A 13,052-nucleotide genomic window follows, 5' to 3' on the forward strand; every position below is an offset into this window, starting at 1 on the left:
TTTGTACAATTCTGTGTACTGACACTGACACTGACATGGAATTCAAATGCATATATTAATATGACTATAAAGTTATTTCAGGTTCAAGTTTGTTAAAAGGAATAGTTTGACATTATGTGAAATGTACTGATTCACTTTCTTGCAGAGTTAAAAGTCTGTTTAATATGAAGCTGGAGCCATGCAGCTGGTGGGTAACGACTTGGTTGTAGCGACTTGTCAATCACAAGGTAGCCACGCCCTAAAGCATCCTCTGCTTTATGGTCTATTTGACTCTAAATGGAACCATAATTTACTAAATGAACATCATGCTGTATTGAAGAAGACTTGAAACTAGCGATTGAGACCATAAACTCATGTTTACAATGTTAACTGAGGTAATAAATCAAGTGAGAAGTTTAAGGCACTTGTGCATTGGCTTCACTTTTCGGACCCGGAGTTGCCCACTGATCGGGGTCGGGTTTGTCTGTCTTTGGACAGATTTTGTCAAAGCAATAGCGTCGCAACCGTGCAAGATGCAGTTACGAAACTTTGCAGGTGTGTAGCTGAGATCAAAATGATGGGCGAGTTCAAATATGGGTGTGGTATGAGCAAGGGCACCGAAAGTAGGGGGATACAAAGTGAGGAAGACCCCCTCCACACTTTACGCCCTTGATGTCGTGGCTGGTGTGATCCACTCACAAGATGGTCTCTAGTTATGACTTCTCTCTACTCGTGCTACTGTTACACTATGTTTTAGCATTTACCATTATCCCATCATTGTCACCTGTGGCCACTAGTTGCTGTTCAACTAAAAGCTACATCTTTAAGATATTCATTTATTGAAGACATTGTGTCATGCAGGGGTGGACAAAATAACAAGAGTAGCTGTTAGTTGTATCAACTACAAGATACCAGCAGTGTCAACACACTCACTTTGTGAAGCTTGTAATACTCAGGTTTTGTTGAGGGGTGTTATTTCAACTCCATGATCACTTGAGGCCATCTGTGTTGCTGAGTATTGGGATTGGTTGTAAAGTGCTCTTTTTCTCCACCCAGTTTTGTGTTTTGCCCGTCTCAGTGACTCATGCAGCATTTCAGATTATGAAACAGATCGAACATACAGAGCTTGGGGTTACTGTCTATTTATAGGTATGACCTCATATGCAACTTTTTAATCCTGCTCTTTATACCCACATCGAGCACCGGGACCCGCAATACACAGGGTGATGTAACAGGTTAGTGCAGTTTTAGATTGCTCTACAGCATGTGTTGATGATGATGATATATGACTGCTAATACCAGCTAGTACGAGCATCTGATGTTTAAGCTTTAGCAGCATTAATCAAAATGCTAAAGGACTTGAGTGTTGTGGGAGGATAAGTGCATGACTGTAAGTATTTAAGTGTATTTATAGTATAGTGTGTATTTAAGTGTGTTTGGCTCCACATTTATACCATTGCTTCAATGTGTGTTGATAAAAGATGTGACACCTTTTTTGATTATGTGGTTTTATTGGTATACATATTTGCTTTCTGTCACAACACTGTCCATCATAGTTCACCGCTTATGTTGCCTTTTTTTGATGACCTTGCTCTCTACACAAGCATACACATGAACACGCACACACACTATCTTTCATCTTCAAGATAAGGTCAGTAAATAAGGCAACCTAAGCTGACGACAGGTATCACCGCCTGACGCAAATATCACGGTCCTTAATTATAAGTGTGTGTATAATGACAGAATGAACTCGTGATCAAATGAACTCTTTAAATAAAAAAATGTTGCGATGAAAGTCCCAGTCCTGTTTACTGAATTTGCATTCAACACAGTAGATATATTTCCAACACTTATGCGAAAAAACATCCTTTATAAAAACTAGCCTATTTATTAAATATAGAACAATCTCCAGGTAAGCACACAGTATGCTGATTAATCTGAGATTACATAACGTCCTTAAAAGCTTTCAGTGTGTCACTGTCGTACAGGCATTGTCCCAGGCAATATGATATACGGTGGATATATTATCTATTGATATGCAACTAAAATACTATGTATAAAGCTAAGAAACTGGGCCTTATTATCTCTCAACGTACTCTGTCAAGACAATCGGTTTGTACAGCACTCTTTGTTCAAAATATTTTATCATAAATAAACAGATTCCTCCTATAAAACTAGATCCATTCATAAACACTCGCCATGGATCTTTTGGTTCTTTAAACCAGAAAAATCCAGAGAGTAACAGTCTCTACTCCTTTGAGCTGGCAGGATCAATCACGTGATACTACGCAAACGAGAAACCCTCCATACAGAGCGATGCAAAGATTTGATTGGCTGAAACCTGTGAATGGCCAACGTTAATGATTAACATTCATGTCACAACACTGCAGATTCATTCAGTCCTTGGTTTCCTCTCGGCTGGCGCCTTGCCACTTTGATCCACTTGAGGGCGCTCACATGTAACCCAGCAGTATGCCTTCAGTCCTTCAGTAGTATGGGCTTATGTCATGAGGCACGATGTTAACATAAGAAACGTGGAGACATAAAGGGATAATAATCTGCTCTACAATGGAGAAGGGCGTTCAACCCCCAAAAAACATTGAGCTCTATCGCTGACTTAATAAATAAATTAAATACATTCAAATTAGCAGAAGTAATACATTACTTGTTAGTATGACAAAAACACAACTCCAAACCAAAAAATTAGTATTACAATATATCCTTTTTTCAAGCTGATTAATCATACAGTTAACCATTTCCCTAGTCAAATAGCAGCAAGAAATCCTATTTCCTACGAGTGATCAGATTCAAGTCCATGTCCACAAACTAAGCTCGCCTGATAAACTCTCCCTTCACAAAAGGTAAACTCAAAATAATACATTCCAAATGGATGATATGGAAAAAAAAACTGAATGTCTGAGAGATGATATTTGATCTGTCAACATGAATTACCTACATGCATGTCCTAATTTGTAAACCCTCAGAATAAAATTATGAAATTTTCTGTCTGATAAATAGGGCTGACCCGAATGCTTCAAAGCTTCGACCATTGCCATGGTAATCGACACCCCCGTCAGGGTTTATTTCACAACAACGACCGGCTCGCTGTACATTATCCCGTTTATTACACGGCTATTTATTTAAGAAATCAATAATTTGACACAAAAATGGTCCGCCAGAGTCCGACATCAGAACTGCGCCCATAGCAACGGTCCGTTATACATAGCAACGGTCTGCTATAAAGAAATAACAGACCGTAGAACGCCGTGATTGACCAATCAGAATCGAGTATTCAACAAAGCTGTGTAATAATAATGTATAAATCCCCAAATGGCCCATGAAATAAGGAATAATCCCACAACATTTTTCATTATTCAACATTAATTATTATTAGTTATTCTCAGACGGCACTGTCTCGGGTACTGAAGCGGGGGAGATGGAGACAGACAGACAGAAGAACATGTCAGCCTGCTGCGCTCCGCTGCGAAGCTTCAAATGCTTTCGAATATTTGTCAGTGAAGCTTCAAAGCCCAAAAAACGGTATTCGGGACAGCCCTACTAATAAACGTGTTTCCCTCGTCCTTCTCTCCTTTCCTTCGAGATACAAAAGTGACAGACAAGTAGAGGCAGACACTCATTTATAGCTTTTAGATGCACCAGGGTCTTTCATAGTATACCGAGACCCTCTGAAAGACATCAAGCCTTCTAGTAAAAAGCTGACCTAGATCTATACACAGTGCTTTATTGTAACTATGACCTCTTTTCATAGACCTTTCAAACCTGACAACATAAACCTTCTAAGTGGGCCCCTTGGTATTTCCTGCAGTAGCTGACAGGAAGTAAACTCGGACCAAAGCTGTTGCCCTAGCAACAGAATGGCAATGAAAAGGTCTATAATTAAAATACAATCTGGCAAATGTGTAGTCACGCGCCTACAATATTGTCCGGAAGTTTTCTTTTTTTCTCCATACCTGACTAATCTAAACTAAAAATAATAACACCACAGATAATATCAGAAGCACAGGTCTATCCATGTATCAAGAGTATAGTCAAACTAGACAACAACTACCATGCCAAGTCTATGTTTATATGACAGGTGTAAAGATAGTCATGATAATATTTCCTCACTTTGTTATTATGTGGTTTAATACAGACTTATCTTCCCGTATGATTTGATTGTCTAGGAACTAAATGTCAGAGAGAGAGAGAGAGAGAGGCACCAGACTGTAAGGAAGGACGAGTAAAACAAATCCGTAAACAAATAAAGAAGTCTCTCTATAGAAATATAAACTCTAGAGTTGTCTGGTAACTATGGAGTTGGTCAGCGCTTGATCAATGCACACAGATATAAAAACGGCAGTCCTGGAACGAATCGTTTGTCCTGATCTAGGATCAGCTTTAGCCTCCCTGCTTTCTACCATTTGCCTGCGAGGCAGGAGAGGTCAAATTAACCCCAGGTCAGTGTCTAAAAGCAACTACACCAGTCTATAAAATGCGCATAAAAGAGAGAAGGCACAGAAACACAAACCCACCGTGGAGTGGGGTGGACGACTGACAGCAGCAGTTTTTTTGGGAGCAAACTGGATGAAGCTGCAGGTCTGCTGGCAGCAGATGGGTTGCTTACGAGTTGCGATGTCTGGAAAAGAGCAGAGATTTATACAGTCGCTGTCTCATTTTCATTTAGTTTGTTTTGGACCTCTACGTGGATACAACTGCGTCATAAACCGTTCTCCTCCTGGCCCCAAATAAGTCATGAGCCTCAGATAAACCAAGAGGTGACTTGGTCGTGTTCCTGAATGCACCCCTGTAGACAAAAAAGGGCTCCTTCATTTGATCCATTGCATAACTATCTATCCCTAACCTGCACTGAGCACAGAAAGCTGGCGTACTTCATGTCCCACAACAGAACAGATCTACACTGCTTTCCTCCATTTTGTCTTCAAGATCAAAATGAAGGGGGTGAGCCACTTTATGCTACAGATGTGATGCAGTCCCTTTTATTTTTACCTCGTCCTATTTTACGACACCTTTCTTCTCCTGTGTTGTTTGATTTGCTGCCTTGGATTGGGCAGGTTCTGTCTTTTCACCGGCCGGCTTGTCCTTAGTCATGTTTGCCCCTTTGCTCTCTGGCCTCTTCTCCTGTTGGGCTGCACCCCCGGTCTTGCTGGTGCTACGTTGGTGGACAGGGGTTGTCGTTTTCAAAAGGACGGGTAGTTTCCCCGGGGGCAGACGGGGGTCTTCTCCGATGTCGACAGTGAGGTTGGTGTAGAGAGGCTCCAGCTCTCTGGAAAGGAGCTCGTATGTCAGAGAGTTGAGGCCGTCCGAGCGCCAGTTGAGTCTGGTCCTTTTCAGAAGGTCAAATCTGGAAAGACGAACATAATATCACAGGTTTGTGTGCATGTGTGCGTTTCAGGGGCAAACTTTAAAGGGGACCTATTCTGCTTTTGTACTTTTCCCCTTTCCTTTAGTGTGTTATATAGTTGTTTTGTGTATTTAAAAGGTCTGTAAAGTTACAAAGCCAAAAGTCCATGTTACTTTCTCTCTTTCACAAAAACACTGCTCCTGAACTGCCTGAAACGCCTTGCTTGAAGTCCTGCCTTTTCTTCCGTAACGTGGTGATGTCACCAAGTAACACATTTGCATAATACCTGCCTAGCGGCTAGTTTGGCACGCCCTCAAACAAAGCTAGTTAGAGCGGATCTGGAGCGGAGTCAAAAGAGTTTGGTTCGGTTGACCAATCACAACAGAGTTGGCCAGCTGACCAATCAGAGGCAGACGGGGGACGGGGGGGACTCAACAGAGCATACTCTTGCTTGTTTCTCAAGATTACCAACCCTAGCTTTAATTAGTGAGCTCTAGAGGTGCTGGTTGGCAGTTCTTGTTACCTTTGGACAGAGCAAGGCTAGCTGTCTGACCCTGTTTCCAGTCTTCCAGTCTAAGCTAAGCTAACAGTCTCCTGGCTGCAGCTTCATATTTAACGGACAGACCTGAGAGGAGCATTGATCTTCTCATCTAATTTTCTGCAAGAAAGTCAATATGCACATTTACCAAAATGTCAAATATTCCTTTAACAATACCATGTGAAAAAGACGTCTCCATGAAATTTGATCAATTCCTCCAGACATTGAGGAACAAGGTTATTTTGAATTACATTTGAGATATTGTATATTCTCATGTAAACGTGACTTGTGGCGCTATGGCTGATTTGTGTGGAGCTTGTATTTATGATCAAGAAAATCTTTCTGCAGCATTGTGGACAAGGAAAATGTTTTTTTCGATTTGAAAACAAATGAGCATGCTGCCTGAGGCAGTAGAAATTGCTGGCACGAAAGGGCGAGCAGAGGAAAATGCCAATCACTGTCAACAAAAAACGAAACAACAATCATTGTGAGGACAACATAATTGTGATGCCTGTACCCTGTCAGAAACATCCCAATCACCCGTAGGGGAAAATATCATCATTTTTTGTGTGTCTGCGAGTGTGTACCTGTACCTGCGTGGGTTTTGTTCGTTGCCTCTGTCTCCTTTATGCTTGATCATCTTGTAATGACCAATGGCCACTGGAGGGCGCATGATCTTCATGCCAGACAGGCGAACTCTGGATAGGCAGCACACAAACAGCAGATTCTCATTCACAGGCATAAAACTGGAAAACTAAATCTCAGGATAATATTAGACCAACAAAGCCTGACACTTTACTATTCATGCTATTTTCTATAACTCAAAGCAATCTGATAGCCTCTAAGGGATACAATTAAAAGCAGGAAAATAAAGAAAACAAACTGAATTGTGGGTGACGTATGAGAATAACATACTTTCATGGCTTAAAGGCGGTGGGAAACACTGTGGTTGCCTTTCTCCATCTCTGGTGCTTGTGTCCCCACCCCAGTTATCTAAGTCAATCAAAACATGGTGTAACTAATGTTGTGCAAGTCCAGTACATGATATATTTGAAGTTGCAAACATCATGCACAAAAGGCAAAGTGTTTCAAAAAGTAAGGGAGGGTAGTTTGGCTTTATGTAATAATTAGTGCAAGCTTTTTGTATTTTCATTTCCTTGTTCCATTCAGTGTCTCTCATAACAGATTAGCAAATGGTAGAAGAGCCAGAGAGTGGAGAGAGGGGACCGCAGCAGCATAGAAAAGAGATGAAAACTGCCCGAAAACTCTTAAAGCACGCAGCCCAGCCCAAAATCTGCGAGCTAGTCCATGCGAACATATACTCACTGAGCCAACTCCAAGAGACACACAGCAAAGCCACAGCATTGGGAGGGGACGTGAAGATGAAAGATGATGTTAGGACACATAAAATGAAAGTCAAAGAAAAGGAAAACATGTGGTACAGAAAAGTGTAAACATGAGAGAAAAATGAATGAGTAGAGCAAAAAAGAGGTAAAATAAGAACAAGAAAGCGGAGCGGCTGAAATGGCGGTGCATGTGTTTGTGATGCTGAACACCCATGCACATCTCACATGTCAACATGCACAGTTCGCTCTGTCATGCAGGATGTGGACTTCTGCGCCTCCTCACCTGGCAGCGATGTCATCATCCTCTCCGCCCCAGCCCCAGTACTGGTTCGGGAAGCCGTTCATCTTCATGTACTGGTCTGGGGTCATCGCAGAAACCCCACCAAAATACTGTGAGTACGGCAGCCTGGAAGGGTCACATCACAAATGTGCAATCTTGAAAATAATGTCTCAGCAGCACAATATAATTATATAGAAGTCCATCCAAACACACACACACACAATGTGCTTCCTACCTGTATCTGAACTTGTCCATGGCCACAGACAGGTGTGTGGGGAACTGTTTGTGACAGGTGTAGGTGTTGTGGTCGTTCTCGGGCAGCAGGTCGACGTCGTGCAGGAATATGCAGCTCCAGTCTTCGTCTCTGAGGGCCTCCCGCACCCCGACATTCAGCAGCTTCGCTCGGTTAAAAGTACCGTTCCCCCACTGGAGCCAGAAACAGAGACAGAGGGTAACGCACAGCTACACGGGAATGTATACAGTCTAAAACAAATACAGCATGAGAGAGTGTGAGTACATAATCGCACACTATGTTGCTATGGTTACAGTACAGAAACTACAGACATTGGGACTTATAAATGTCCTTACTGTGACAATATTATTCTAAGTATCCAGTTAATCCAGATTACATTTAAACTAGAAATCTGCACTCTACCAGGTGTGTCTCCTCTAAAACTAAATCCAAACTATGCATGGATATGTACCACAAGATATAAGTGAGAAAATATGTTTTGATGTTATGTTTTCTTGTGCAGCGAGACACCCTGAAAAACACACTGATTACTGAGATTTGAAAGCAGCATGCACACAAGCACACACACACAACCTGACCTGCTGTACTATGTAGATGCTGTAGTGGATCTGCTGTCTTTGCAGGAAGGGGTGGAGGTGGTAGAGGAGTGCGCGGAGGTGGGTCTGCCGATTCCGGTACGGTACCACTATCGCTGTGTGGTGGCGGGGTTCACAGTCTGGAGGCCGGTAGTGTCCGCCTGGCATCACTAACGGGTTCCTCTGTCTGATCTCCTCCATGGACAGAGGAGAGTTAAGATGGACGGACACCGGTCCGACTGGAGGACAGGAAAAAAAGTGAGGTAGATTTTTTAGCTTAGAACACCAAACAATTGTTCACTGTGTGCTTCCTTCTGCATGTATTACATATAACAGCACACATTTCTCCCCTCTCACGCTCTCACCCAGCAGTGGGGAAGGGATCTGGCAGTCTCTCAGTGGTGGTCCTGTGGCGGGGGGTCCAGTGCCAGAGTTGCGAGGCGGGGGAGGCGGCGCTCCCAGATGACTGAGGTTGGTGTACACGTCGTGAGGTCGAGAGTAATCGAACTCCGGTTCTGTGGTGTGCACCAGGACCGACACCAGGCCTCTGAAGCCCCCGAGGGAGAAATAGAGAACAAAGGCAAACTGGAAGCCCACCAGCAAGGCTAGTGTGCACGGGGAGTCTAGAGAGTGTCCGTAGCACGCCATAATAAAGATTGTAGAGGTACGGGTGAAATTCAAACGTGGGGGGAAATGGATGGAGGAGAAGCGAGTGGCAGCTGGATGAGGATGGAGCAGGGAGATAGGTGGGAAATGAGCAAGGGGAGGCAGAAGGAGAGGAGGGGAAAGGAAGCAGCACCGAGTGGAGGCTCAGGCGTGCAGGAGGGGAGTGTCCATCTGTAGGAACGGGTAGTAGCGGTGGCGAAGCTCAGTCAGCACTGCCATCACCTCCTTTCCACAGACGTCACTGACAAGGAAAAGAATATTGTTAGTTAATCACATTTATTGCCTGTTATTATTATTTCATTGCATCAATCTACACTGTAAACAATTGCTGTTAATTTACAGCAGGATTTCAACGGTATTAACCTGTTATTGCTAAAAACAGTGCTTTACTGTTTTATACAAAAGAAAACCTGTTAAATTACGCTCATAGGCCGTTTTTTTTTTAACTGAACTATAATGCATTCTTAAAAAACAACACTTTACTGCTGATCAACTGTCTAAAGTATCATCAGTAACAGTTTCATGCAGTATTTTTTTAATTCTTGGACCTGATCTGCTCATGTGAGGCTTGTAGATTGTACATGATTGTAAAATCAGTGAATTAGCTCTGTTCTTCACTCACATGTTGTTCTGGTTTGCATTCTGTGCTTGTAGCCAGCTATAGACACACATTTTGGGAAAAGTGTCAACAAGTCTATTGTAGCCTTTTTTCCACTAACAAGTGCCTTTAATTGTATTTAGTGTGACTATTCCTATGTCTTTAACCAGCTAAGTCTATTAATCTAGGCAAAAAAATAATGTTTATTAAAATGTATGTAAAAAAATACAACCTAAATGGTGCATTAAAACAAATCAGTAAGATAATGTAAAAGAAAGGTGGAAATACAGCTATATAATGTATCTTTAAACAGTAAATTAACTGTAAAATATTGTGAAATTAAAAAAAAAAATAGTTCAAACTGTATTTTTCATTTACAGTACAAAGCTGTAAATTTCAGCGACAGTATAATAAAAATATTAATTTTACAGTAACATAAAGGCAACCCTGCTGCCAGTTCTTTACTGTTATTTTACTGGGAAATTCTTAACAGTGTAGATGTACCTGCTTTTTGCTTATTAAAAACTATCCCTGGCCAGGAAGGGCTCGCTCCACCTCTCTCCTCCTCTTCCTCCTTTCATCATCAAGCTTTCTGTAATGAAAAAGAATGAGAGTGAGTAACAATGCAGGAGCAGATTGCTCTACTGTGTGTTCTCTCTACTGTAAGCTAAAAATAAGCTGTGGGAATGACAAGCAGCCACAAACAAAATGTCATGTTTGTTTCTTTATTTAGAATGGCTTATTTTCAGCCAGTGACATTTCCATGGGGCTTATACATGGATGGAGGAGACGCTGATGCCTGCAGATCAAATTAATCCAACACATCACAGTTCCCTGTTTTTTTTTTTGTCCAAACAATTACATGCTATATAGCAAAACCTTGTGGCTTCATTGCTGCTGTACAGCTGATGTTGAATTTTCCTGAGACAGGAAACATGAATCCATTGCTATTTTTAAAAATAGATCAGCAGTGTGGAGCAGAAGCAGCGCCATGGTTATCAGTCCAGATAGCCTTCAGAGCAGGTTGATTAGCCTATCAACATCACAGTCAGGCCTGTGCTTGGCTATCATACAGTATTTAGGTGACTAAAAGATGAAAATGTGTTAATAACATGTATTTGACAGGATCCCCTGGATACAAAGGCTGCATCAAATTCCCTGATGTTTTTATTATAAGCTCTGCAGCACCAAGCCGACTCACCAGTTCATCCCTGCGACGTTTTCAAATCCAGCCCCCGGCTTCCTGTGAGAGTCCACGGGCCGTTCCCACCGAGGAGGAGACGCGATGGACCAAAAGATAATAGCGGTGTTTTGTGATGCTGGTCGCACTTCTTCTTTTTCTTCTTCCTCCTCCTCCTCCTCCTCTTCCTCCTCCTAATCTCTCATCCGAGACGAAATGTCCCCGTAGCTGCTTAGAGAGCGCTGCAAACGCGTTCACACGCAAGAGCATCGCCGCATATCCGTCCAGTGTGTCAACACAGCAGGCAAAGTGCTCTCTCTGTCTCTGCGCTCCTCATCGACACCACACAGGCTGCTGCTGCTGCTGCTGCTGGAGCGTTGATGGGCTGAGGCGCACCGCCGTGACGCGCTAAGGGCGCTACATTTGAAAATCTGAAATGATGCTTTTGCCACTGATGTTTGACTGATAAATGTATTTGATTATGTGAAAAAAAACAAAAAAAGATGATTATCAATCCACGGGAGTTGGAGGTTGGTTCGGCCATCATAGAGGCTACAGCAACATGTCACAGCCAACATGGTCATGTGGGCCCCACATGGGTTATGCTGGGGGTACCTGGGTTCCAAGTGGGTATGGGCCCAAAATTGGCATCTTATCTGGGGCCCACTTGGATTAACTAGGTCCCACATAGTTATCATGTGGGCTACCCATGTGGGTTCACTAATGGGAAAGTAGTGCATGGGCTCAGAAAATGGGCATGGAGTCCCCATGTAGTACCCACATAGAACTTAAAGCTGGGACCAATATGGGTCTTGGATATATTGCCCAGTTGGGGGCGCCACATTTGAAATAATGAAATTATGCTTTTGCCACACTGATGTTTGACTGATAAATGTATTTGACTATATAAAAAAAAAAAAAAAATGCTTTGCAACCTTTTCTTAGTCGTATTGATTCCTTAGACTCAGATAACTTTGTGGCTGATTAAAGTTGGATGTATGTGTGTGTATGTGTGTATGTATATATATACGCATAAAGGATATGTGTGTATATATTTGACCAGGAGTATTTCAAACGAAACATTGGAAGGACCCCTGATTTGTCTTTGTGTTCAACTCTTCGGCTTAACTCCTGTGCTTGTTGTATGCATGTCAGTGCCCTAGATGATAGGGTGTACTGTCCTAGACCTCTAACAATTTATCATGATTTATGTTTATTTATTTTATTTATTTATCTATTTATTTATCTATTTATTTATATTTATTTTTGTACACTTTTTTTTTTGAGTGCCCTCTGGGTATTGTCATGGGTGGGGTGTGGGGGGGATATCTATCAGTCCAAACATGTTTGTGCAGTGGATTGTCAGAGTTGTATTAACAAAATTCAGAAATAAACTCTGTCTAACAAAAAAAAAAAATGCTGATTATCAATCAACAGATTTTGGAGGTTGGTTCGGCCATCATAGAGGCTACTACAGCAACATGTGTTTTCGTTCAAGAGATAAATATTCCCAGCCAACATGGTTATGTGGGCCCCACATGGGTTATGCTGGGGGTACCTGGGTACAGAGTGAGTATGGGCCCAAAATGGACATCTTATCCGGGGCCCACTTGGATCAACTAAGTAGGTCCCATATGGGCTCCCTATGTGGGCTACCTGTGTGGGTTCTAGTTGGGTCACTACTGGGAAATCAGTGCATGGGGCCAACATGGAAATTGTGGACAAACCCACTTACAACCCATATTTCAGCCCATGTAGTCCCCATGTAGTTCCCACATAGAACTTAAACCTGGGGCCGAGATGGGTTTTGGTTTATGTTGCCCAGATTGGGCCCATATAACACCGGGTGTACTCCTGCATGAAACCCACAAGGGCAATTGGCATGGGGCCATTCTGGAACCCGCAGACAATCCCATATAGGGCCCATTTTTCAGCCCATTTACTACCCACATGGGCCCCACATACAAATGTTGGCTGGGTTTAAGCAGGAACTTCCGAATATCACCGAATCTGCTTATAGAGCTTGGGTGGGTATAGCATTGGAGAAACCAGCAGGAGTAAGCTATATTTTTAAAGTATCCACACAAAAAGCCCAGGCCAGTGTTGCCAATTCTAAAAGTAGCTAGCAGAAACTAGGTTCAAAAGTCCCTAAATCTAACGAGAAAGTTGCCAAGTCAGCAACACTGACAGTTCTCCCTTCAGGCCTCCCTCCAAAGCCACTCCCCCTTATCATTATGAAAATAAACATATCATAATGACTATTGTTTGTACTCAC

General features: G+C 42.4%; 1 protein-coding gene across 1 annotated transcript; it reads right to left on the reverse strand.

Annotated features, from left to right (window-relative positions):
* Nucleotides 1-3,301: 3,301 nt before the first annotated feature.
* b4galt3 (UDP-Gal:betaGlcNAc beta 1,4- galactosyltransferase, polypeptide 3) lies at nt 3,302-11,099 on the reverse strand. Its single transcript, XM_037773051.1, has 8 exons — nt 10,799-11,099; nt 10,102-10,189; nt 8,699-9,240; nt 8,337-8,572; nt 7,741-7,931; nt 7,509-7,631; nt 6,473-6,577; nt 3,302-5,341 (listed from the first exon to the last, which is right to left on the reverse strand). Exons 3-8 carry the CDS (start codon nt 8,979-8,981, stop codon nt 4,993-4,995), a joined length of 1,287 nt encoding a protein of 428 aa, XP_037628979.1. The 5' UTR covers nt 8,982-9,240; nt 10,102-10,189; nt 10,799-11,099; the 3' UTR covers nt 3,302-4,992.
* Between the last annotated feature and the right edge of the window lie 1,953 nt (nt 11,100-13,052).

The sequence above is a fragment of the Sebastes umbrosus genome, chromosome 6 (genome assembly GCF_015220745.1).
Source record: "Sebastes umbrosus isolate fSebUmb1 chromosome 6, fSebUmb1.pri, whole genome shotgun sequence".
In the NCBI taxonomy this organism is placed as follows: Eukaryota; Metazoa; Chordata; class Actinopteri; order Perciformes; family Sebastidae; genus Sebastes; species Sebastes umbrosus.